This window comes from Taudactylus pleione, unplaced genomic scaffold, assembly GCF_031769625.1.
Source record: "Taudactylus pleione unplaced genomic scaffold, aTauple2 ptg000162l, whole genome shotgun sequence".
NCBI classification, from domain to species: Eukaryota; Metazoa; Chordata; class Amphibia; order Anura; family Myobatrachidae; genus Taudactylus; species Taudactylus pleione.
In genome coordinates, this window is record NW_028284564.1 from 11,477,820 (window position 1) to 11,500,563 (window position 22,744).

Consider the following 22,744-nt stretch of genomic DNA (forward strand, 5'->3'; position numbering starts at 1 on the left):
GCAGTTCAGATGCCTTTCGATGTACTCGATTAATCTAATAAATAGCGGAGATGACGTTGGATGTGAGCGGCCAGGAGGCGTCTTTACAAAATAGCGAGCGCATGTTTCGTTCGCTCTCTCAGACATAGAGGCGTCAACAGACCGCAAAGAGCGAGCGCTCAATTTAAATAGCCGACCCCTTTTTCTGAATGAGCGAGCGCAAATAGCGTCCGGCTCTGAATCAGGCCCACAGTTCCAATTTTAAAGATATTTTCATGGAAATCTATATTTTTAGATATGCCTTATTGTCTAGTGTTGAACTACACAGTGCAGTTCCTATTCTATATTTTGAATGTAATTAAACTACCTGTTCTGATCCCAAAGCAATCGAAATATACATTTATTTAAAAAAAAAAAAAGGCATTTAAAATGCCAAAACAGACAGTGTAAAACCAACGTCAGCAAACACGATAGGAATTGCATTCCACAAGTTCCAGCCCGTCAGTACTACCTATGACATATGTAGACAGATTTGCTCAGCCGAAACCATTAGCGCAAAATACATGCATTTATGCATGTCAGATAGGGACATGTATGTCAGATAGGGACACGTATTATCTATCTGATGCACAATCATACCACATTATCTGGTGGCAACTAGCTTCCAATGAAAAACACTTTTAGCACACATCTAAAATCAGAGCACAGTATGGGAAGAAAACCGTGAATCCCTAGAGATAGAGAATAGTTCTCTGACTTGCTCTCAGCCTGCAATATATTCTGTTTAAATTAAAGCAGGAAGCACAACAAGATTATATACCTAGAAGAATAAGCCAGATAGTGTGCAGGCTGCTCTGCAGGTTATCGAGAGTAGGGATGTGCACCAAACTATTTTTGCTGGATTTGGATTTAGATTTGGCTCTGATTCGTCGCCCAGCTTTGCATTTTGGATTTGCCAAACCTGCTGTGACTGGTTTTGGATTTGGATTTAGATTTTTTTTACAAAAATTGACAGAAAAGCTAAAATCACATAATTTTTTTTTGTTCCTATAGTACAGGTTGAGTCTCCCATATCCAAATATTCCGAAAATACGGAATATTCCGAAATATGGAATTATTTTGGCTTGACTGAGATAATGAAACCTTTTTTGATGGTTCAATGTTCACAAACTCTGTCTAAGGCACAAATTATAAAAAATATAGCATAAAATTACCTTCAGGCTGTGTCTATAAGGTGTATATGAAACATAACTGAATTCTATGTATGTACACAAACTTTGTTTGAGCCACAAAATTATATAAAATATTGTATAATATTACCTGCATAAGGTGTATATAACAAATAAATGCATTCTGTGTGTATATTTCAGTCCCATTCCCAAGATATTTCATTATGATATGCAAATATTCCAGAATATGGATTATTCCGTTATCCAAAATACCCCTGGTCCCAAGCATTTTGGATATCGGAGACTCAACCAGTATTATTAACCTCAATAACATTAATGTCCAGTCATTTACAGTCAATTTAGACCAGCTCACAGCTTACAATATTGTTTTCACCATTATTGGCCAAAGGCTGCAGTGAGCTGGCTGGTTACTAAGCGACAGAGCAGCGGCACAGACACTGCGGTTTAAAGCACATCTATGAAACATACAGTACTTGTATACACAGTGGCTACAGCCCAAGGAGTCACGGTGCTTGTATACACAGAGGGCTAAGGACCAAGGAGTTATAGTGCTTGTATACAGATAGAGGGCTAAGGCCCAAGGAGTTACAGTGCTTGTATACAGAGAGGGCTAAGGCCCAAGGAGTTACAGTGCTTGTATTCACAGAGAGCTATTGCCCAAGGAGTCACGGTGCTTATACACACAGAGGGCTATTGCCCAAGGATTCACAGTGCTTATAAACACAGCAGCTTATTGCCAAGGAGTCACGGTGCTTATACACACAAAGGGCTATTGCCCAAGGAGTCACATGCTTATACACACAGAGGGCTACGGCCCAAGGCGTCATGGTGCTTATACACACAGAGGGCTATTGCCCAAGGAGTCACATGCTTATACACACAGAGGACTATTGCCCAAGGAGTCACGGTGCTTATACACACAGAGGACTATTGCCCAAGGAGTCCAAGTGCTTATACACACAGAGGGCTATTGCCCAAGGAGTCATGGTGGTTGTATACACAAAGGGCTACTTATTAACTAATTTTGTTTTCCTTTTTTTAAAAAATATTATTTTTACTTTTTTTTTTTACACTGGAGTACTTAATCAGTAGCAGTAGTGCAGCATATATTCAGCAAGCAGTGCGACCCCCACAGTTAACACAGCACAGCCACTAGAGTCTGGGGTCAGGACCCAACTTCTACATCCACTTTAGCAGAGCACAGTAGCGCAGTATACATCAGCGTGCAGTGTGTACTCACAGTCACTTATTATTATAACAGCACAGCCTCTAGTCACTCTGGACACTTCTATCGCAGAGTAGTGCACAGAGTGCGAGTAACACCGAGTCCTGGGCATGGCGCCTTATATAGAGGCCGAATGTCACCCAAGTCTCACGAGAATCCGACATCGGGAGGATGACGTTCGGCCTCGAAGTGGTATCCAAGTCAGGCGGGAACACCCGAGCCGCGGCTTGGGTGGACACGGATCCCCTATGTTTGGAGCGGTTTGGATTCCACAGAATCCGAACCGCTCATCCCTAATTGAGAGTGGTCATGGAGACGCTGAGACACTTTCTCCCTTTTGTACTGTGGGCTTGATTTAGAGATGGACGCAGATCACACAGCTGCTGCATCTTTGTATACAATGGCTCAGTGGCTGTGTGATAATATGCTAATGCCGCAGGTGGCATCTTGTGTAAATATACCCCTCCTGCCGTCTTCTCTGATCCGCTCCTGTGTCTGAGGACAAGTTTTATAAACATCATGAAAGGGGCTTCATACTGTGCAAGGACACACAGTTGGACAAGCCACGAGCAGACACAAGACTAGTGGAAAGAGGGTCTGACTCATGTGTGTTTACAATCTAATAAGGAGGGGTGGAACAAGAGTGAGGAGTGCCACAAAGTGACAATGTAGGCCGAGGATGGTTGAGCCAGCAAAGATGGTGTTAGATTCTAATAACAGATTCAAGAAATTATAGTCTAATCCCCCTGTAGTAGAATTTACTAGAACTTTCCTTGTTGACATTAATCCAGGATGAAAGTGGTGGTGAATAATTGTAGATCTAAAATTAATTAAAATCTCAATTTATGTACAATTGTTTGTTTCTAATGGATTGATGAATGCATTTCCTGATACAGGATATCATAATGATTCCTGGAGAAGGTCAAAGTAAGATTAAACTAAAAGTCTTGAGTAGAATTATATCACATAATTAAAAGTAGAAAATACCACTTACATTACATACAAAATATTTTGATCTTACTTGTCCCATAATGTTTGCAACTGTCTGAGCAGGACATCCTTTCTCTTGGTCGGGAAGAGATCCTTCTAAACTGCTTGCAACATTGGCAAGGTCCTTTCCACAAGAGCTTCCTATTCATTAAAATGAGTGACGATAATATACTATTATATATATACATAATCCTAAAACAGCTATCTCATTTATTTTGTATAAAATGTCAACATACAGTATAATGCTGCCTCAGGATATACAGTTAATGTCACTAAGACAGAGGCCTTTAATGAAGGCTGGTGAAGTTTGCGCTGGGTCCTTTTTGGTGGTCACACACGCATATATTTAGATCTTAATATTCCTGCTCCCCCTTCTCAAATGTATCCGGAAAATCTTCCACAAATGATCCGTAAAATTGTATTAATCCCTCCACTGCTGTGATTTACTCCTATAATAGACGTAGAGTGAATTTGGAAACCATTACAGGGGGATTGCACCCTGGAAAGATTTCCACAAGTAGTCCTCACAGACATTCTGAATGCATATGTTAATTAATTACTGTTCAGTATCTAGCTCTTATGGGGAGGTGAATTATAAAATCTTGCAAGGGGTGCATTTGACACCCCAATTTATGGTTTATCATAGTAACAGCACCAGATACCAGGTGCTACAAACGTCAGTCCCCTGACACTGATGCCTGTGGTACTGTCCAGTAATACAACGGTTTAGGGATGCCACACAATTATATATTATAACACTGTACACTGAATATCTCTTTTACAATTATGAGTGAATGGGCACTGTGGGACTTTCAAACACTTGATATGTCTCACGGCCTTCATTAAGGGGTCAAAAAGGTATCGATGGTGACGGCATCCAAAAATGCTTTATTATTGTAATGGTTAGAACTCAAATCCAATAGAATAAGAATGATGTCAAGACTAGCGTTTTAGTTCCATGTGGACTGGATTAAAACCAGTGGTAATGAAGAACAACAAGCATAAATTGTTTAATACATGATTGCCCTATGTTCGTAAACTACCAGCTCACACTAAAAATATACTTACTGCAAGTCAGGCTTTCAACTAACGACCTGGTATATTGAAGCCGTGTTGCTGGGTACTAACCCAATTTGACGGATTGACCCCAGTTCCTCTAATATGATATCACTATGTTTATGATTGTTTACTATTTTCAATTTGTGGATAATTACATACGTTTTGTGGTTGTTTTGATTGTAGTTATTGTAATTTCATTCATTTCCTGGTACCCATGATCATTTCCACATGTCTGTGCAATATGCTGTGTTGCTATTGCATGACTCTTTTTGTATTGTTGGAATTTTCTCTTTGCAAAACTTCCAATAGACGTATATCAGAAAAGAAATGAGTGATGTCACAGCAAATCACTAATAATTGAACTTCTTACAATAATACAGGCTGCTTTGCAGAGGTGCGAAGTTCTTGAATGCAATTTTTAAGTTCCACTTTTGCTTTGCCATTCCGCTTAATGGCATTGTGCACTGTATTTGTCACATTTCCTATATCACTGAATTCATAGTTTACAAATAGTGATGCGTTGATGACTCTATCAATTCTTTCTGCTGTGTGGTGCATGTTCATAAATGTCTGGATTGAGTCTTGCATTCACAATATACAGATTTGATATCCATCAAAATGATATTATGTTATTATTGTTGTTAATAAGCGCAGTATTGGAGTAAAAAATTGTAGAACACACTTAAATGTCGGACCCCTTCTCTAGGAGAGCTGTGGGCAGTGTTCCACTTACAGGAACTCTCCACCAGGTAATGGGGTCTGCTGACAGAAAGGGAGCAAACTAACTCTGCTAGTCATGCAAAGATATTTAGTAAAAAGATAAAAATAACATTTATTGCATGTGGTGTTATATTCCATTTTAAGTATATATATTACTAGCTAAAGTACCCGGCATTGCCCAGGTTTAAATCTTGAATTTATTAAGTTTTATGTGATGTCGTCCAAATCCATCCAGTGGAAGGCTCAGAACAGGCTTCCTGGGTAAAAGTACTGCCCAGCGTACACCAATGGGAGGTCTAACCACAACTTCAAACCCCTAGTATGTCTTCTGGGATCCAATGTTACCACTCTGTGAAGATTTTGTCCAAATCCATCCAGTGGAAGGCTCAGAACAGGCTCCCCAGGTCAAAGTTCTGCTCAGCTTACACCATTTGGAGGTCTGACTGGGACTCTAACACCCCTAAAACCTGGCCTGGATTCAACTGGACCACCTCATGTTGGATGTATCTTCAAGTTATTAAGCTTTATTATGTGATGTCGTCCAAATCTATCCAGTGTAGGTCCATGAGGTCCGACCGGGACCCCAATCTCTCTATTAGGCATCCCATACCAATTGCCAATTGTCTTCTGGTATCCAATCTTGCCACTCTGTGAAGTTTTTGTCCAAATCCTTCCAGTGGAAGGCTCGGAACAGGTTCCCCGGGTCTGAACAGGCTCTCTGGGTCAAAGTTCTGCACTCCACTGTGAGGTCTGACCGAGATCCCAACCACTCTATTAGGCATTTCATACCGATTGCCACCCCTCTGTGAAGTTTTCATCCAAATCCATCCAGTGGAAGGCCCAGAACAGGCTTCCTGGCTCAAATTCTGCCCAGCGTACACCAACGGGAGGACTGACCGGGGTCTCAACCCCCTAGTATGTCTTCTGGGATCCAATGTACCACTATGTGAAGTTTTCATCCAAATCCATCCAGTGGATGGCTCAGAACAGACTCCCTGGGTCAAAGTTCTCTCCGCGCACTCCACCGTAAGGTCCGACCGGGACCCCAACCACTCCTTTAGGCATCCCAGACCAATTGCCAGCCCTCTGTGAAGTTTTCATCCAAATCCATCCAGTGGAAGGCTCAGAACAAGCTCCCCATGTCAAAGTTCTGCCCAGTGGACCCTAACCCCTCTAAAACCTGATCATGGATCCAACTGGACCATCTCGCGTTGGTTTCATCCCATTCGCTGCAGCAGTGTCCAAATGCATAACCAAACAAACAAACAAACAGACCAATACATTTTATATATAAGATTGCTAGCTACTCTCCCCGGTTTAGCACGGGAGCAATTTTGAATTTACAGCCATAGTGTTTTTAACTGAGGTCTTATTGCCTTGTAGACGACATTAGTAATTATTCCTCCTGTCGTCAATACGAAAAGATTTAGTTTTGACGTGACACACAGAAGGGCCATGTAAAGTTGTCCAGGAGAAAAACAGTCTCCACTTTGGTCAACTCCAGCCATATTAAGTGTTGGTTCCTGTGCTTTATTTATTCTCATGCCAAATCAGACCCTTACCGGGAGTTGGACTCATTTGAAATTAAAGAATCATTTTTCACATAAATGAAATAGGAACAGTAAAATAAAAGGGAAAAACTGCGGGTGGTGATGGGGGAGTTGTTGGACAAACGCAGGCTTGCCTGTTCGTTTGAACGCCGATACTTGGGCGTGCATAAATTAGCCACTGCATGGTATATGCAGCTTGAGTACTCACTGCGTGCGACGACAATTTCTGAGTGAGGTTACTCGATGTTACCGATGTATACGCAGGAATGCGAGGTCTCATGGATGTGAGTAAGCGCTAGTGGGCGTCTCTATGCCGGGTGAGCAGTTGCGGACATTAGCATATTTTCACAGCAGAACTGTGTGTGTAATCGCGCTGTGATCGCAATAGTGATCCATAGTGAATCAGGCCCTTAGTGCAGGTGTAACACATATACGAATACTAGCAAATAGATGAGTATAGAAGCTACCTTTGGTTTTCAAAGAATTTAAGTCCACAAATCTTGCTCTTGAACTTTTGGGCTATTTGCCCTTTTGTAAATTTAGACTTAAAATTAGTGATTTTGTTCTACAATATTCCCAATTGATGATAAAGATGTAAGATGCAGCAAGAGCAATACTTGATTATAAATACTCTTTGCTAAATTGTTTTACGGTTTAGAACATGCTGATATGACATAGGAATGTGGGTTCATTATAATATAGCTCTGAAAAAGAAAATGTTGTAACAGATGAGTCTGGAATAAATGATTATTTCTCATTTTATATTTAAAATCAGATTTTTCTGGCAGAAATCAATAGATCAGTGTATTCAGTCTGTGAGCGTCTGTTTGGGGGGTGGGGCATTTTTTTAAATATATAAATCCCTTCCAAATTGAAGACTCTTCCATTGATCTATTACACTTTTTGTAACTATATGCTTCCTTATGTTACCTTTTATACTCCCCCCTTCAACAGCAGACTATAATATGCTCTGGCAAGTTCTCAGTTAAGAAGCCATTAGCTCAGCGAATCATATGGCTTTATTTCAGCAGACGATAATCTCTGGTGGGGCTCCGCATGGAGGCATTTAAAACAGGGTGCTAGTCATTCAGTGTTTTAGATGCCTCCTAAACATTGGCACCCTAGGCATCCACCTAAGGTCACCTAATGGATGTGCCATTCCTGATTTAAGTAGATTAAATCTAGTGTCTTTACTGTAGGTTACTGCACATTTGTAGGTTACTGTAGGTTACTGCACATATTTCCCGAATTGTGAAGCAGGAGGCGGGGCTAGGATGATGAATTTCAGAGCAAATCTTGTCATCGGCCGCCGAGACTGGCCTTTACACTAGACTAGTTTGATCTAAACTAATAGCTGATTGGTTACTCTAGTTTAATAGAAACAGAAATAGAAATTTCTTATGAATAACCCGTTTGTCAGTGGCATTTTTGGCCGAGTTTTAAGGTCTGGGGCTTAGGGAAATTTTCATACGGGCAAAAGTGCGGGTGAGTTCTGGGTCAAAATTTAGCACCAGAATCAACTTCTCTCACCATGGGGATTCATTTGGGAGAGGTACCTAAAGTTTCAAGCAGAATTTAAGGCACTTTTGGAATTTCCATTTTTGGCCGAGTTTTAAGATCCGGAGTTTAGGGAAATTTTCATATGGGCAAAAATGTGTATAATAGGTTCCCTACTTATATGGCAGTTACCCAACATATTTATTCAGATTTGTATTGTACAGTTGTATTTAACTGTGCATTTACATTTAATGTCAATTAGCATTAAATATATAATGTATATTTTTGAAAACATGAAAAGTAGAAACTGCATTTGGAGTATCAAATAATATATGTAATTTTCTGTGGGCTTAACACATATTATACACCATGCAATACAATGGAATAGTAGTATTATATTTTCTTTTCTTCTTCAAAAAGAAAGTTGGCTGCGATGGAGTATTGGGCTCCCTGTCCAGGGAAGATCACTGTGGTGTGTGCAATGGCAATGGGAAATCCTGCAGAGTTATTAAAGGTGACTTCAACCACACAAGAGGAGCTGGTAATGTATTTTAATTTTTATAGTTATACTATTTTTATACAGTAACAATTATGAATAAACAGCCTAAATTGTAATGTCTGTTAGAGTAGTATAAATTTAGACTTGATTTATCCAAGCCACTATATACAGTATATATATACAGTATATGATTGTGCGTTCCATTTCATGTTTATCCCCTGACATACAATAATGAAATCATTCTGAGAAATGTGAATTGTCTTATGTGTATACGTAACCAGTCATGACCTTCATGATTCCAGTAGTGACACACATAATAAGGACAGTCCTATCGTCTCCTTCACTCTCATGATGATATTCTGCTCCGCCAGAGGCGGGCTGGGCGGGGGGCAGGGCGGGACCTGCCCCCAGGGCAGGTGAAATATAATTCTGGAATTACTCCGCATGCACATGCCTGGTGTCCGGGAGACAGGAAAAAGAAGCTCCTCAGCTGCTATGATTGTAGTACAGTATAAGATCAGTCACTGGTCGGGCAGTTTCTTCTGTCTGTCTCCTTGTCACTGGCCACATACCTGCCTTGCAGCTCTGGCCATCAACCAATCACAGTGGTGACATGTCTCCACACACTGATTTGTGGATGGTTGGAGCTTTCCACCAATCACAATTGAAAAGTCTGCAAGGACAGACACAAGGGACCAATGGGCAGGTGAGATATGATTTATTATGGGGGGGGGAATTTTCAGATCTTGGACATGATTTGCAATGAGGGAGACAAGAAACGTAGATCTTCTGGAGTATTATTTTTAATGAGGGAGCAGTGTGTGAAGGAGGGGAATCTGGTACATGATTTTTAATGAGGTAGAGGGGAGATAGGATTTTAGGTATACATTGAGGAGGAGGATATGGGGATGAAGATGGATGGTATTGAAGGTCTTAAATAACATGTTTGGAGATGGACACTCTTTCCCTAAATCTCTGCACATTTTAAATCTGCTGTCTCCAGCAGTGCACCATGGTTTTACCAAGGTGCATAAGCCCAGTACTGTGGGTAATCTCATTTATACAGTCACAAATATCAAGGGATAATATATAGCCATTAAGTTTTACGTATATGTATGACTTAACCACTTCTACAGTTACAAATTGTGCTTAAAGCTGTTTTAAATTACATCCTAGATAATCTATGACTATACATTGATGCAATGATGGAAATGTTACATATCTAATACATTGTGTAGTTTAAAATCCATGTACATTGCTTATTTCAACAACATGTCAGATCTTATTATGAAGTTTGTTCGGTAAAGTACTGAACCTGTTTTATCCCTTGTTTTAATGTTTATTTTACAGTGCTAATTTTAAAGTAAATTGAAACATCCTTTTTAGTTTCTTGTAAACTTCACAAGCTAAATCTTTCCATTATGTAACTGGCTTCCGAAGATCTCTAAAGTAGTGTTATTATTGATGATTTAACGTTCAAAGAACCACTAGACCCAAAAAGTTTAAATTTCCAGATTTGAAATGTTAAGATTTTACACAGCAGCTCTGTTAAAAAGAAAATAACGACCTTGCCACTCCATGGAATCACACACACATGATGATGCTGAACATGCAATAACTGTGATAATACTGTGATATTACTTGCCCTGCCCCAGTGTATGGATATATCCACCAATCAACATTCCTGATTCAGAGTGGCAACTAAAGTGGAGGCATTTGTGTCTGTTTAATGCAATCGGAAATAAATGTGGGTCCCTATGTATGCAGAGTCAGTCACTTCTATATGACCGCACTGTTCTATTGATACACTGGTGAAAGCAGGCATCATCATCATCATAGGCATGCATTTGCACCACCCCTATCTTGCTGCAGAAGATCCACCTGAAGGGCTGAGGGTGGACAAATCTCTATATACTGTATGACCACTGCTGGAATCCTTTAGCTTGACCTTGACATGCCCACGGAATACTTAGGTGCAGACTCCCTGTTGTTATCTAGTTACAACCACTCAGTCAAAAGTAGAGATCAGACTGAGATGTATACTTTGAATTGCCCACAGAGAAGCATGTGGACAATGCACTGGAGATTGATTCAATTAAAATACCTGCTTTTTAGCATTGTGCCTGAAAATAAGACTTAACTTCACACTTAATTGAAATGCCCCCTAAGTGTCAAGTGTTCAAAATGTTATTGAATTCAATGTACTGATATTTACTAATGTAGTTACAATTGTTTGATATGGCAATGTATTGTTATAGACTGGAACAGATGAGCAGTGATTTGTACAGTACTTATTTGTGAAAGAACAATATATTGATCACTAAGTCTAAATATTTCTGTCCAATACGCAGGTTATGTGGAGGCTCTGGTAATACCAGCTGGTGCAAGAAGAATTAAAGTTGTGGAGGAAACACCATCACATAGTTATCTCGGTAAACAAAATGCTAAAATTCTATAACATTTCTCTACCACACTTAACACACGGCCTGATTCAGAGATGGACGATTTTGCACAGCTGCACACAGGCGGCTGTGTAATACCGTCCATCTAAAATGCTTATGCTGTTGGAGGCATCTGAAGAGAAGAGTTGCCTCCTGTAGCATCTGCGAAACCAGTGTTGCGACGAGGTCGCAGCTTGGGACCAGCTTATGCAGGCTGGCCAGCTCCTGGCTGCTTGCAATGCCAGGAAGTCTGCATCTATGGAACCTGGCCTCAGCACTCCCCAAAAATGGGGATTTCCGTTTCTTGGAAAGCAGGCCAACCCCTACTCCCAAATGCTTCTGCCTGTCAATCAGGCAGAGGCTTGGGGAAACTGTGTGCAAGATCACAGGGGCCCTGGTCCTCAGAGTTTGCATACTAAGGGGAGCGGTGAACAGTTGGAGGGTGAACTGGGGTGAAGCAAAGGATGGGGAGGAAGGAAGAGTGATGAGTTTTAAGTGCATGTTTGAAGCTGGTGAGGTTGGGAGAAAGTCTGATTTGGCAAGGGAGTGAGTTACAGCAGATGGTGGAAAAACGGGAGAAATCTTGGAGGTGAAAGTGATAGGAGTTTACCAGAGTGGATTGGAGGCAGCAACAGTCAGAGGAAGAGCAGAGTGATTAAAATGAAGTGTGAACAGAAATTAGGTTTGAGATGTAAAAAGGGGCATTGAGATTGTGATGGAAGGTCAGGAGTTTGAACTGGTTTTGTAAAGAATTGGGGAGACAGTGAAGCAGGTTGCATTTGAGGGAAGCTAAGACAGAATGGTTAGGCAGGAAAATGATACCAGCAGCAGATTTCATGATGGATTGAAATGGGGGAAGGAGAGTAAGTGGGAGGCCAGAGAGGAGGAGCATATAGTTGTCAAGTTGGGAGATGATGAGTGCATGAACAAGGGTTTTGGTGGAATCAGTGGTGAGAAATGGACTAATCTTAGAGATGCTTGAGGGATGGAAATGGCAGGAATGCGAAAAAGATTGAATTTTCAAGATGAAGGATAGGAAGGAGATGAATATGACACCCAAGTAATAGTCAAGAGGGAAATGTTGACAACAGAGGGGAGCAGAGAATGGGGCCTTAGAAAGGGAGAAGCCAATGAGTTATGATTTGGACATATTTAATTTGAGAAAATGCTGAGAAATCTAGGAAGAGGTGACCGAAAAAGAAAGACTCGGGAAAGAGGTCGGGAGAGGAAAGGTAAATTTGAGTGTCATCAGCTTACAGGTGGTAGTATAGACAAAAGGAGCTTATGAGCTCACTAAGGGAGGAGTTGCAAAGGTAGAAAAGGACAAATCCATGTGGAAAAGGACATGTTTAGTGAGGTAGGAGGTGAACCAAGAGAGGATTGCTTCAAGGGGACCAATTTTGTGGAGGATTTGAAAGAGAAGCGGGTGATTGATATTGTCAAAGGCAGCAGATAGATTGAGATGGATGATAATAGAAAATTCACAATTGGCATATGGCAGGGGAGGAGTTGAAGGTGGCGAAGAATCGATGAGGATTGGAAGATTGTGATGAGATTTAGAGACCTGACTTATTTATCATGTTGAAGAACAGTACTGTAGGAGGAGGGTATCAATTTAGTACCATTCAGCTGCGCAAGAGCATTTCTAGAGGTAAGGTGCTACGGTTGAGGGGCATATTGACAAAGGCTGATGGTAAGAGCTGGGGCAGAGGAGCCAAGGGCTGGGAAGGTGTTGTAAAGAGAGACAGCTTGTGTGGGTCAGGAGTATCAGAAGAGGAGAATAAAGCTGGTTCAAAGTTTCACTTGGTAAGAGTCACTTTGGGAGAGACAGGGGAAGATGGAGTAAGGGAGTGGCTAAATGAGAGAAGTTGATGGTCAGAGAGAGGGCAGGGGAAATCTATGAAGTCAGAGATCATTCATTCGTGGGAGAAAACTATATCCAGAGTGGGACCACTAGAATGGTAGTTGTACTATAAGTTATAGCTTCATGTGGTTTTCAAGTGGGATGTTAAAGTCACTTAATATCAGAAAAGGAAGGTCTGAGTAGAGAAATTTGGGCAGCCAGACAGTAAAGCTGTCTAGGAAGTGCTAGATGGAGCCAGGATGATGATAAATGACTGCTACATGAAGATTAATTGCATGGAAAAGATGGATACAATGGGCCTCAAAGAAAGAGAGCGAAATAGATGGCTTGGAGGGTAAGACAAGGAAGGTACTGCCAGGGGATAGATTAACTCCCATACAACCCGGTCACCGGAAGCACTATTTGAAAGAGAACAACCCCCAAATGAGAGAGCAGTGGGGCAAATGGTATTGGAGGGGGAGAGCCAGCTTTCTGTTATGGTAAAAAGATTGAGAGAGTGGGAAATGAAGCATTCATGGACAGAGGATCAACAAGTATTATTTTACTTTATCTGTCACACATGCTTTCTGAGCTCCACAGGTCATAACACTATTACATACATACATACTTGGAATCATAGTTGCATGCAAATGGGCTGCATTGCATGCTTGAATAAAAAAGCAACACTTTGAGGGGAACTCAGTTAGACGCGATAAAGCGAAAACTTAACATCGGAGAAGTTTTCGCACACTTTGTGTGTTTTGGTGCAATATTTTCACGTCTTTTGTTTATACCCACTCCCGTTTTTTGCACTATCCAATTACAAAAGACGCGAAAATGCATTCGCACGAAAATTATTCCTGGAGTAACCTGCGAAAAGTACAGGTGAATATGGGGAAATCTGTCTGTACCCATTAAAATAGGTAACTGACATAGGTAATCAATTTAGAAGTGTATTAGTGGCCCTAATAAAAGTATTTTGGGTTCTTAAATTGTATCAAATGGCTGTTATATGCATATTTTATAATGTGGAAAAATTATAAAATCCTTTTTTATTTTGGAGAAAATAAAAGTTGTAGTTAAATTAGGGGTACATTAAAATGAGTGCAAGTATATTTTTTAATCCAAAAAGTACTTTATAAAAAAATGATAAAAATACACCAGGTGTAGCCATCTGCAATGTTTAAAACACATGTCCCATCCATACAACCCCAGAAAATATCAGACTCAATACTTTAAACCCATTTTCCAACATTTTTAATTTTTTCACCCCAAAAATGACATGTCATAATTTTCAAAATTAAGGTAATTAAAAAATAATTTTTGCCTAATTTGTCATTAGGGGGGTGTCGAAAGGGTTTTGAAACAAGTCCTCACATTTTTTATCAAAAATAGGGATTTGGCACAACTTTTCACCTGCTCTGAGATGGTGAAAACTTTTTGCCGGTTTTGGCCAATGGAGAATTCGCACACGCGAAAACTTCGACAATAGGATTGCACAATACGCATTTTTGTGGAAAAAGTTTACAAGTGCGAAAACTTTTTACCAAACCGCAGCTTTTCATGGCTAATTTAATCCGGCCCTTTGTTTGTACTCAGAGTTGGTCACATCTATGCTCAACTCTAAATAGCCCACAGTTCCGACTTCAAGCCAATGACACCCACCGAATACATTTTGTATATGCAAACCGACAGTTGCTGTCCAGTTACACCCACTTAGATACATGTTTGGATGCGGCTGAGATATGTACACTCAACTTCTCGATGTGCAGTACAAAAAGTACCAGATCTGCCCACAGAGCAAACTTGCATTCAACTCTGATTCCCCCCATTTTGTACAGTGAAATATATTTCCTAGGAAGCCTTTATCGCTTTCAGGCTGAGCATTTGTGTGTCATTTCACCCTGTGGGCCAGAATTGAATGCATCTGCGACCGTTGCAGCCTACTTACAGTACTTAATTTTGCTAATGTGAAAATCCACTGAGGATCTGTGTGTCTGCATGTGGAAGCCTATCCCGCCCACTATTTTTACTTCCACAACTTTCATCATTAGTATCTGTACTTGTACCTAACACCCAGTTGGTTGCAAAAGATCCATCTGAAACAGACTTCCTATCTCCATCTGCATGGTACAATCAAGCAAAGAAACTGGCTTTAATGTCCACGAGATGCCCATTACACTCCTATGAGATGGAACAGTTCCATCCAATCGTATCGTTGCTGCCCACTTGCTGTCCACAACGCCCATTTCATGGAAAGTGTGGTCTGTCAAAAGACGAATCGGATGTGCAGGCTCGGTTCTACTCGGTTCCGTTCGTTTTTTTTTACCGAATCTTATTGGGTATCAGCTGTCATGAGTTTTGGATAGCCAATAAGATTTGGTAAAAAAAACCGAACGGAACCGAGTAGAACCGAGCCTGCACATCCCTAGTTCATATTCACTAGTGATCTCTGGGCCTGATTCAGAGCCGCTTGCTAGATGTGATCGCTCGCACGATGTGTATGCAAATTGCGTAGGCAGTGCTTCCGCACAGCAATGCATTAGCACGCCCAGTATTTCTTCGAGAGCGATCACATAGTGTATTCAGACACCCACCAGCCTGTTTTAACACGCCCACTTGTGCACGTCCTGTCCAGGAAGTGTATGCAACCATCGGTACATCGGATGCTATCGCAGCGCTTGAGGTTGACCATACCCTGCCGCAAGCACTGCTTTCTGGTGACGTGTACTATGATGCTGTATTATAATTATGCACACCTCTAAAACGCAGTTGAGATGCTCAGGCACGCCTGCGTTTGCACCTCCACTCTCCTGTTTTTAATGGCCAGCCCGTTACCACCTACAAACGGCTTCCCCTGTCACTCACTCTGCTGGGCTGTCTATGCGCAGCGAGCAAATGCATTGTGAACTGTCTCTAAGGTATGCACATGTGTACTGCGATGCATACGCACAATGTATACACACTGCATACCATGGACAGCAGTGAGAGTATGCATCTTAGCGAGTGGGTCTGAATCAGACCCACTGTCCAAATGTGTATGCCTGACCCAGCACATGCGCAGTTTCCTTCCTTTGGCGAATGCGCAGTATACCAAATTCCGCTAGATCTGTCTGCATTTCCACTTATGTCTGACTCAGGTCCTATGTCACCAAAAAAGTGCAGATAAAGTGACTGTGGCATATTTGTAGATTATATTATGTTCAGGCCATAAAACCGTCTTTAGTTTTTAGCAGTAATATGTATTTTGATTCTGTATTATTCGGCAAAGCAGCAGTTTGTCTGCCTATACAATACATTTGTGTGACGTTCTGTAATTTTCATCAGCTAGTTACGTGATTTTTAAATGAAGTACAATTTTATGCAGCTTTAAGGGACACTGGAAAACAATCTATTAATGATGATTGGAAGATTGAAGAGCCTGGAACATTCCATATGGCTGGGACCACTGTTAATTACATTCGGAGAGGACACTGGGAGAAGATTTCCGCCAAAGGTCCAACAACATCTCCCCTACATCTACTGGTAACATATACCAAAGTTTCTACCTGTTGTTCTAGCTCTGCCCAATGGGCATAATGGGCAGAGCAGTAGATGAAGAATGATTAGAAAATTATGCTTTGACTCTTAAAAACAGACAGTTTTAACAGCTATCTTAATCAATCAGGTACAAATAAATATTTATATTAAATCAATAAATGAATTACCTGTGTAAGTCACCCAGGTGTTTTATTATACCAGTAATACCTTAACTTAATCTACATTATGGGAAAATCGACTCAGACACATATGTATGCACAAAAGAGGTTACAGTTAAAGTTATTATTGTCAAATTGTAATTGAATATTAAAGTATTAAGTATAATGGGGCAGACTTTGGCCCCAGAGCAAGCATGATTGGTGGCACCACTACCCTTACTTGGCCTAGCTCTAGTCCTTGTTGAGATGGAGAACAGGTCCTCCACTGAGGTAGTGACAATCTCACCTCTCTCAAAAGGGAGATTCCACACAAGCACTCTTGCACCAAAAATAGGCCTTTGAGGAGCACTGCTTTCTGCCCACCTCCATAAAGTGACCTCAAAGGTAAACTAAATAAACAAAAAAGATCCTAAACAAAAATCTCCAACTCATCTTAGGTTAAATAAACCCTGTCTGACCTATACAAACTTTCCTCTAGTCTAAACTGATGACAAGTCTGCAAACAGCAGAGATAACTTTGTGCCGCATCCTATCCAAAGTCGCTTACCATTGCGTAGCCATCCAAAAATCTATGTGGGACAATCTTAGACCAAAAGTAAAAGTACAAGAAGTAGGGAGTTGTACATTTTGGGGTATGTGACACATCTAAATTCACTAGTAGGTTAGGGAGGTGTCTTCTTTCCCATGTACAGCAATGACGTATCTATAATGGGTGCTGAGTTTGCAGTGCCCATGGGTCCCTGAAAAAAGGGGGGCACCACACGCCCTGCACCAACAACCTACCCCACAGCATGCCTGCAGCGGGTCACCCTGTACCCTGCCAATGGCGCCATATTCTGTATTACATATTCTGAAAGTTGGTGTCGTACTCTGGTACCTCCTGCGCATTCGCCTACTGTTTAAAATATCACATGAAAAATGGCGACATCGGCAACAGTTTAGGGAGGGGGGGGGGGCGCTGCACAGAGGAGGTGCTTCACACAGGCCTTCCCAGGCATTAATATGTCTCTGGTGTACAGGGCAGACCATCTATATGCACCTAAGCAATACCAAGTTGTTTTGAGAGTATAGAAGTTTATATACTGTAAAAAATGGTTTTATATTTCAAAATCCACCACGTTTAGTGGCCTTGATGTCTGGCAGTTTACATAAAGAAAAACACCTGCAATGAATTTAAATCACATGTTCCTCATGTATACGCTTGTAGACAATATTTCTCACTACAAATATACTGAGTCCAGGAAAGGAGATTGAACCAAAAATGAAAAGCATTTCTTACACACTGCTTGTTACAGAGACAGACTCAGTTTTCCAAGTTTCATTTAGACTCCAAAATATGTAGCACATATGGAAAGATACTGTGATAGAAATAATGATAGCATTTTTCTGAATGTTGTGCTTTTCAGCCTCTCGTTAATATATACCTGTTAATCTGCAACTGTGTAGAGAAGTGTTTTAAAATAACAACTGCTTTCCTCGAAATGACAGATTTTTATGAGCCAAATGACACTCTGTGTTAATAAAAATATCTGCTTCCCTATAAAATGCATTCAGCTACATACAGAAGTTTCAGAGTCTTTCCCGCAAGAATAAATGACATCTGCAATTGCCAGAATATTTTCCACACATCAGGACACTGTAGTTTGCAGCATGTGCCAATGTTCCATATCCGTTTCTGATCTAAAGTCTAATTTTTCTATGGAATTGTTCCTGTATACTTTGCAGGTGCTGCTATTTCATGACCAGAATTATGGTCTCCATTATGAATATACAATACCACTGGACCCAGTTCCAGAGAACCGGAGTGCAAAAGTGAATGAACCGTTGTATATGTGGACTCACTCAGGTTGGGAGGACTGTGATGCTGTTTGTGGAGGAGGTAAAGTAGTGTTATGTACGCTAATGATGATGGGATGAGGGGTTATGACAGGAGCATTTTATCAGTGCAGTGAGCCTGTGAGCAACAGTAATGCCTTAACTCTCCCCACCCCTCAAAAAAAATGAAAAGTGTTTTGTGGGGATGGGCTAATGGTCCTAGGCACATTATCAGCCACCATTATCAGATCTTCATTGATCCCAGACACATAGGGCCAAATGTAATAGGTAGTCAGTTTTAGTAACAGTACAAACTCGCACTTTCTCTCACTTTTAAAAAGTGCGAGTTTGTACTGAAACTCGCAAATTCAATAGCCTGTGAACTTTTCAGCTCGAGGCTACTGCATTTGCGAGTGCAGGCGAGTTTAGGACTATGTAAACTGACACCTTTTAATGCGAGTAGCATTAAAAGGTGCGAGTTTTAGGGAAGCCATCACAGATCAGTGAGATCCGTGATGGCTTCTGTGTGTGTTAACAAAAAACAAAAACGTGCACCCCCTCCCCAAAAGCATAACCAGCCCCGGGCTTTATAAAGCCTGTTCTGGTTCTAAAAATACAGGGGCCAAAATGCGTAAGGGGCCCCTGTATATTAAGAACCAGCACAGGGCTTTGTTGAGCTGGTCCTGGTTCTGGAAAATCAGGGGACAAAACGAGTAGGGGTCCCCTGAAAATTCCAGAACCAGCACCGAACTCTTTCTAGCAGGGGGATAATGCCACAGCCAGGGAAAACCTGTCACCGGCTTCCCCGGCCAAAGCATTATGCCTGACTGCTAGTCAGTCCAGGCCGGGGATCCCTGGGGAGTTGGGTGCCCCCCAATAAAGGGGTACCCCTCTCCAGGGCACCCCAGGCCTAGACTGATAGCCCGGGGCTATCCCCGGCACCCTAGGGCGGTGGGTGCCGGGTTGATGGTGTAAAGTGTAAAATTAAATTTTCCATATTGTCTTTATTTGTAGAACCACAAGTACCAGCAAGCCTCCCCTGCATGCTGGTATTTGGAGAACCACAAATACCAGCATGCGGGGCATTACAGGCCCACTGGCACTTGTAGTTCCACAACTAAAGAAATATGTAAACACTTTACACTATCAACCCGGTACCCACCGCCCTAGGGTGCCGGGATAGGCCCGGGCTATCAGTGTAGGCCTGGGGTTCCCTGGAGAGGGGGACCCCTTTATTGGGGGGGTCCTCAACTCCCCAGGGATCCCTGGCCTGGACTGATTAGCGGTCAGGGATAATGCTTTGGCAAGGGGTAACCGCTAGACAGAGTTCGGTGCTGGTTCTGGAATTTTCAGGGGACCCCTACTCGTTTTGTCCCCTGATTTTCCAGAACCAGGACCAGCTCAACAAAGCCCTGTGCTGGTTCTTAATATACAGGGGCCCCCTGCGCATTTTGGCCCCTGTATTTTTAGAACCAGAAAAGACTCTATAAAGCCCGGGGCTGGTTATGCTTTTGGGGAGGGGGTGCACGTCATTTTTTTTCTTTAAAAACATTTAACATAAGTACACAAAGAAACATGTACATATCTCATGGATATGTGCATGTTTCTGTGTTAATCTGACATGCTCAGGATGTACTCGCTAGCCTGAAGCAGGTCTATTATTTGGGGACTTTTGGTAATCTTTTTTTTGCGAGTCTGAAACAGACACTCTATTACATTGGGCGAGTTGATTGTTTTCAATGTGAAAACATCTGGATGCGAGTTTGAGAATGGAGAGTTTTAGTAACTCTGAAAAATGCGAGTTTTAGTGAACAGACACCCTATTACATTGGAGAGTTGTGAAAAATTGCGAGTTTAGCACCAAACTCGCAAATTTACCAAAACAGACTACCTATTACATTTGGCCCATAGAGTCCTCACACACTGTTAACACCTGACCAGGTATCATAAGAAATGGCCAGGTGTTGAGGACCTTCAATTCAAAGGTACAGGGCAGGGACCCCTTGACTGATTGGTAGATGTGCTAATGTGTTAGGCCACTGAAACCAGATAATCCCAGCTACAGTACTCTCTTTCCCCGTATGTACAGTAAAACGTGAAATCACATTGCCATTGGATCAGCTGGTGAATAGAGTTTAATGAGTGCCCCAGTATTCACTATGGACCCCTGCAAGTAGGTAATGGTGTCTACTACAAGATGCCCTTAGGTTGAGATACCTAGATTAATCTCCCTAGGCAGCATTTGACAAGAGACAGTACAAGGCAATGATGAACACAGGACACAGGGAAAGGCTAGGGGTCACACAAGGTAACATAGCATCATAGACAGTAATACAGCCAAGGCCAGCCATGGGTGGTCAGAAAGATTGCAGACAGCACACATTTTTTGTCAATGAGAGAAGATATAATGATGTAGTGATAGATAGACAGACAGACAGACAGACAGACAGACAGACAGACAGGGAATGTAGTTAGTATCCCAGCTGTCGGGATGCCAGTGCCCAGAATACCGGCGCCGGAATCCCGACACCATTGAAAATCCCGGCGCCAGAATTCCGACTGCTGAAATTCCGATGGTGAGTATTGGGGTTAGGGATAGGAATAGGCTGCAGGGGAGGAGGGTTAGTGGTAGGGGTAGGGTACTTAACGGCAGTTCTAGATACAGTATCCGAACGCTGTTGGGATTCTGGTGTTGGGATTCTGACCACCAGGATCCTGAGCGCTGGCATCCCGTACCCAATAGATAGATAGATAGGTAGGTAGGTAAGTAGGTGGATAGATAGATAGATACTGTAGAAAGATACTGTAGATAGATACTGTAGATAGATACATAGATAGATAGATAGATAGATAGATAGATAGATAGATAGATAGATAGATAGATAGATTTTTCAAGTTTGAAATCTGGTCATGGACAACACAAATATTAGCAGTAAAATTGCCCATATTTATTATCTACGTATTTCATTTGCATGCTAGGTGAAAGGAAGACAACAGTCTCTTGTACAAAGATTTTGAATAAAAATATAACTTTTGTGGAGAACAACAACTGTAAAGACCTGATGAAGCCAGAACCTCAGATAAGAAAGTGCAATGAGCAACCTTGCCAAACAAGGTACAAAGATGTGTGTTTTAAAAAATGTCTTGTCTATGAACATGATGAAGCATAATTCTTATTATGATCCCTGAGATGGTAACAGGGGCTGGCTGGCAACTTTTAGTGTCATGGGTGTCATGGTGCACAGTTTGGGAACCATTGACCTAAGATGTAACTGCAGTCTGAAAGTCACCTTTGTGGTGCATGTTGCGTCCCTGCTTCATCATGTGTTTACTGACATTCTACTCACTGTAGGGAACAATGGGCCTGATTGATCTTCAGATGGAATTGCAAAGCTGCTCGCAAGCAGCTTTGCAATTCCATCTGTTCAGATATGGTAATGCATATGGTAATGCATCCTGACTCCTGCTGCATTATGTATCTGAGCTGCGTTGTCTAACGTAGCATTGGATACTCTGCGGAACATCGGCCGGCTGACCCATGGGGTCACGCAGCCAGCCACCACAGATGAGAGGATGAAGATAGGAAATTTCTGAGCTCCTGGATTCTTCCCTCCTCCTCCAACGGCGGCGACATGCCTCCATTACGGGGAAATGGAGGGCATCGCCGCCCCCTCCCGCCCACAAACGGCAGAAGACTGTCAATCACTGACAGTCTGCTGCCAGTCTCCGTGCGAGATCGCAGACCTGTTCCACACATGCGCAAAACGGGTCATGTGACTGCGCAGATTCCCGATCATTGGTGTGCACTGCTGAATACGGCCCAATGATCCACAGTTTACAATCCGTTTAAGCTTGGTTAACGTCATTGTTAATGTAAAGTAGCTGTAACTCTGTAACACGTGTGTACAAGCTGTACATGAAAACCAGGGAAGGCTGTACATATGTTATTTGTGCTCCACCTATCATATTTATAATATAACGCTATTACTTGAAGGCATGTGCTACCCAATGTTCACTGTCAGCTAAGCCTTCCTGAAACACTTTTCTTATTTCATATAGCTTGCCTTACTAGACTAAACATTTTGGGGTAAATTTACTAAAGTGCCCCTTAGCATTGGTAGAGTTTCATGGGATTGAAGAGGACAATTATTACAGAATAATAAATCCATATTTCTCTAAGCTCTGTCTTGTCTCCTACATGCATGCGCTGTGGGATCCGGGGCCTGCTTCTTCCTTCC

The 22,744-nt window shown here is 41.8% G+C and overlaps 1 protein-coding gene across 1 annotated transcript in view; it reads left to right on the forward strand.

Moving 5' to 3' along the window:
• ADAMTS19 (ADAM metallopeptidase with thrombospondin type 1 motif 19) overlaps positions 1 to 22,744 on the forward strand; it is a 266,057-nt gene that overhangs the window by 214,187 nt on the left and 29,126 nt on the right. The window contains exons 15-19 of the mRNA XM_088475170.1: positions 8,631 to 8,751; positions 11,061 to 11,141; positions 16,361 to 16,518; positions 18,417 to 18,570; positions 21,486 to 21,621. Of these exons, the coding sequence (XP_088331296.1) occupies positions 8,631 to 8,751; positions 11,061 to 11,141; positions 16,361 to 16,518; positions 18,417 to 18,570; positions 21,486 to 21,621 (650 nt within the window). The remainder of the gene's footprint in view (positions 1 to 8,630; positions 8,752 to 11,060; positions 11,142 to 16,360; positions 16,519 to 18,416; positions 18,571 to 21,485; positions 21,622 to 22,744) is intronic.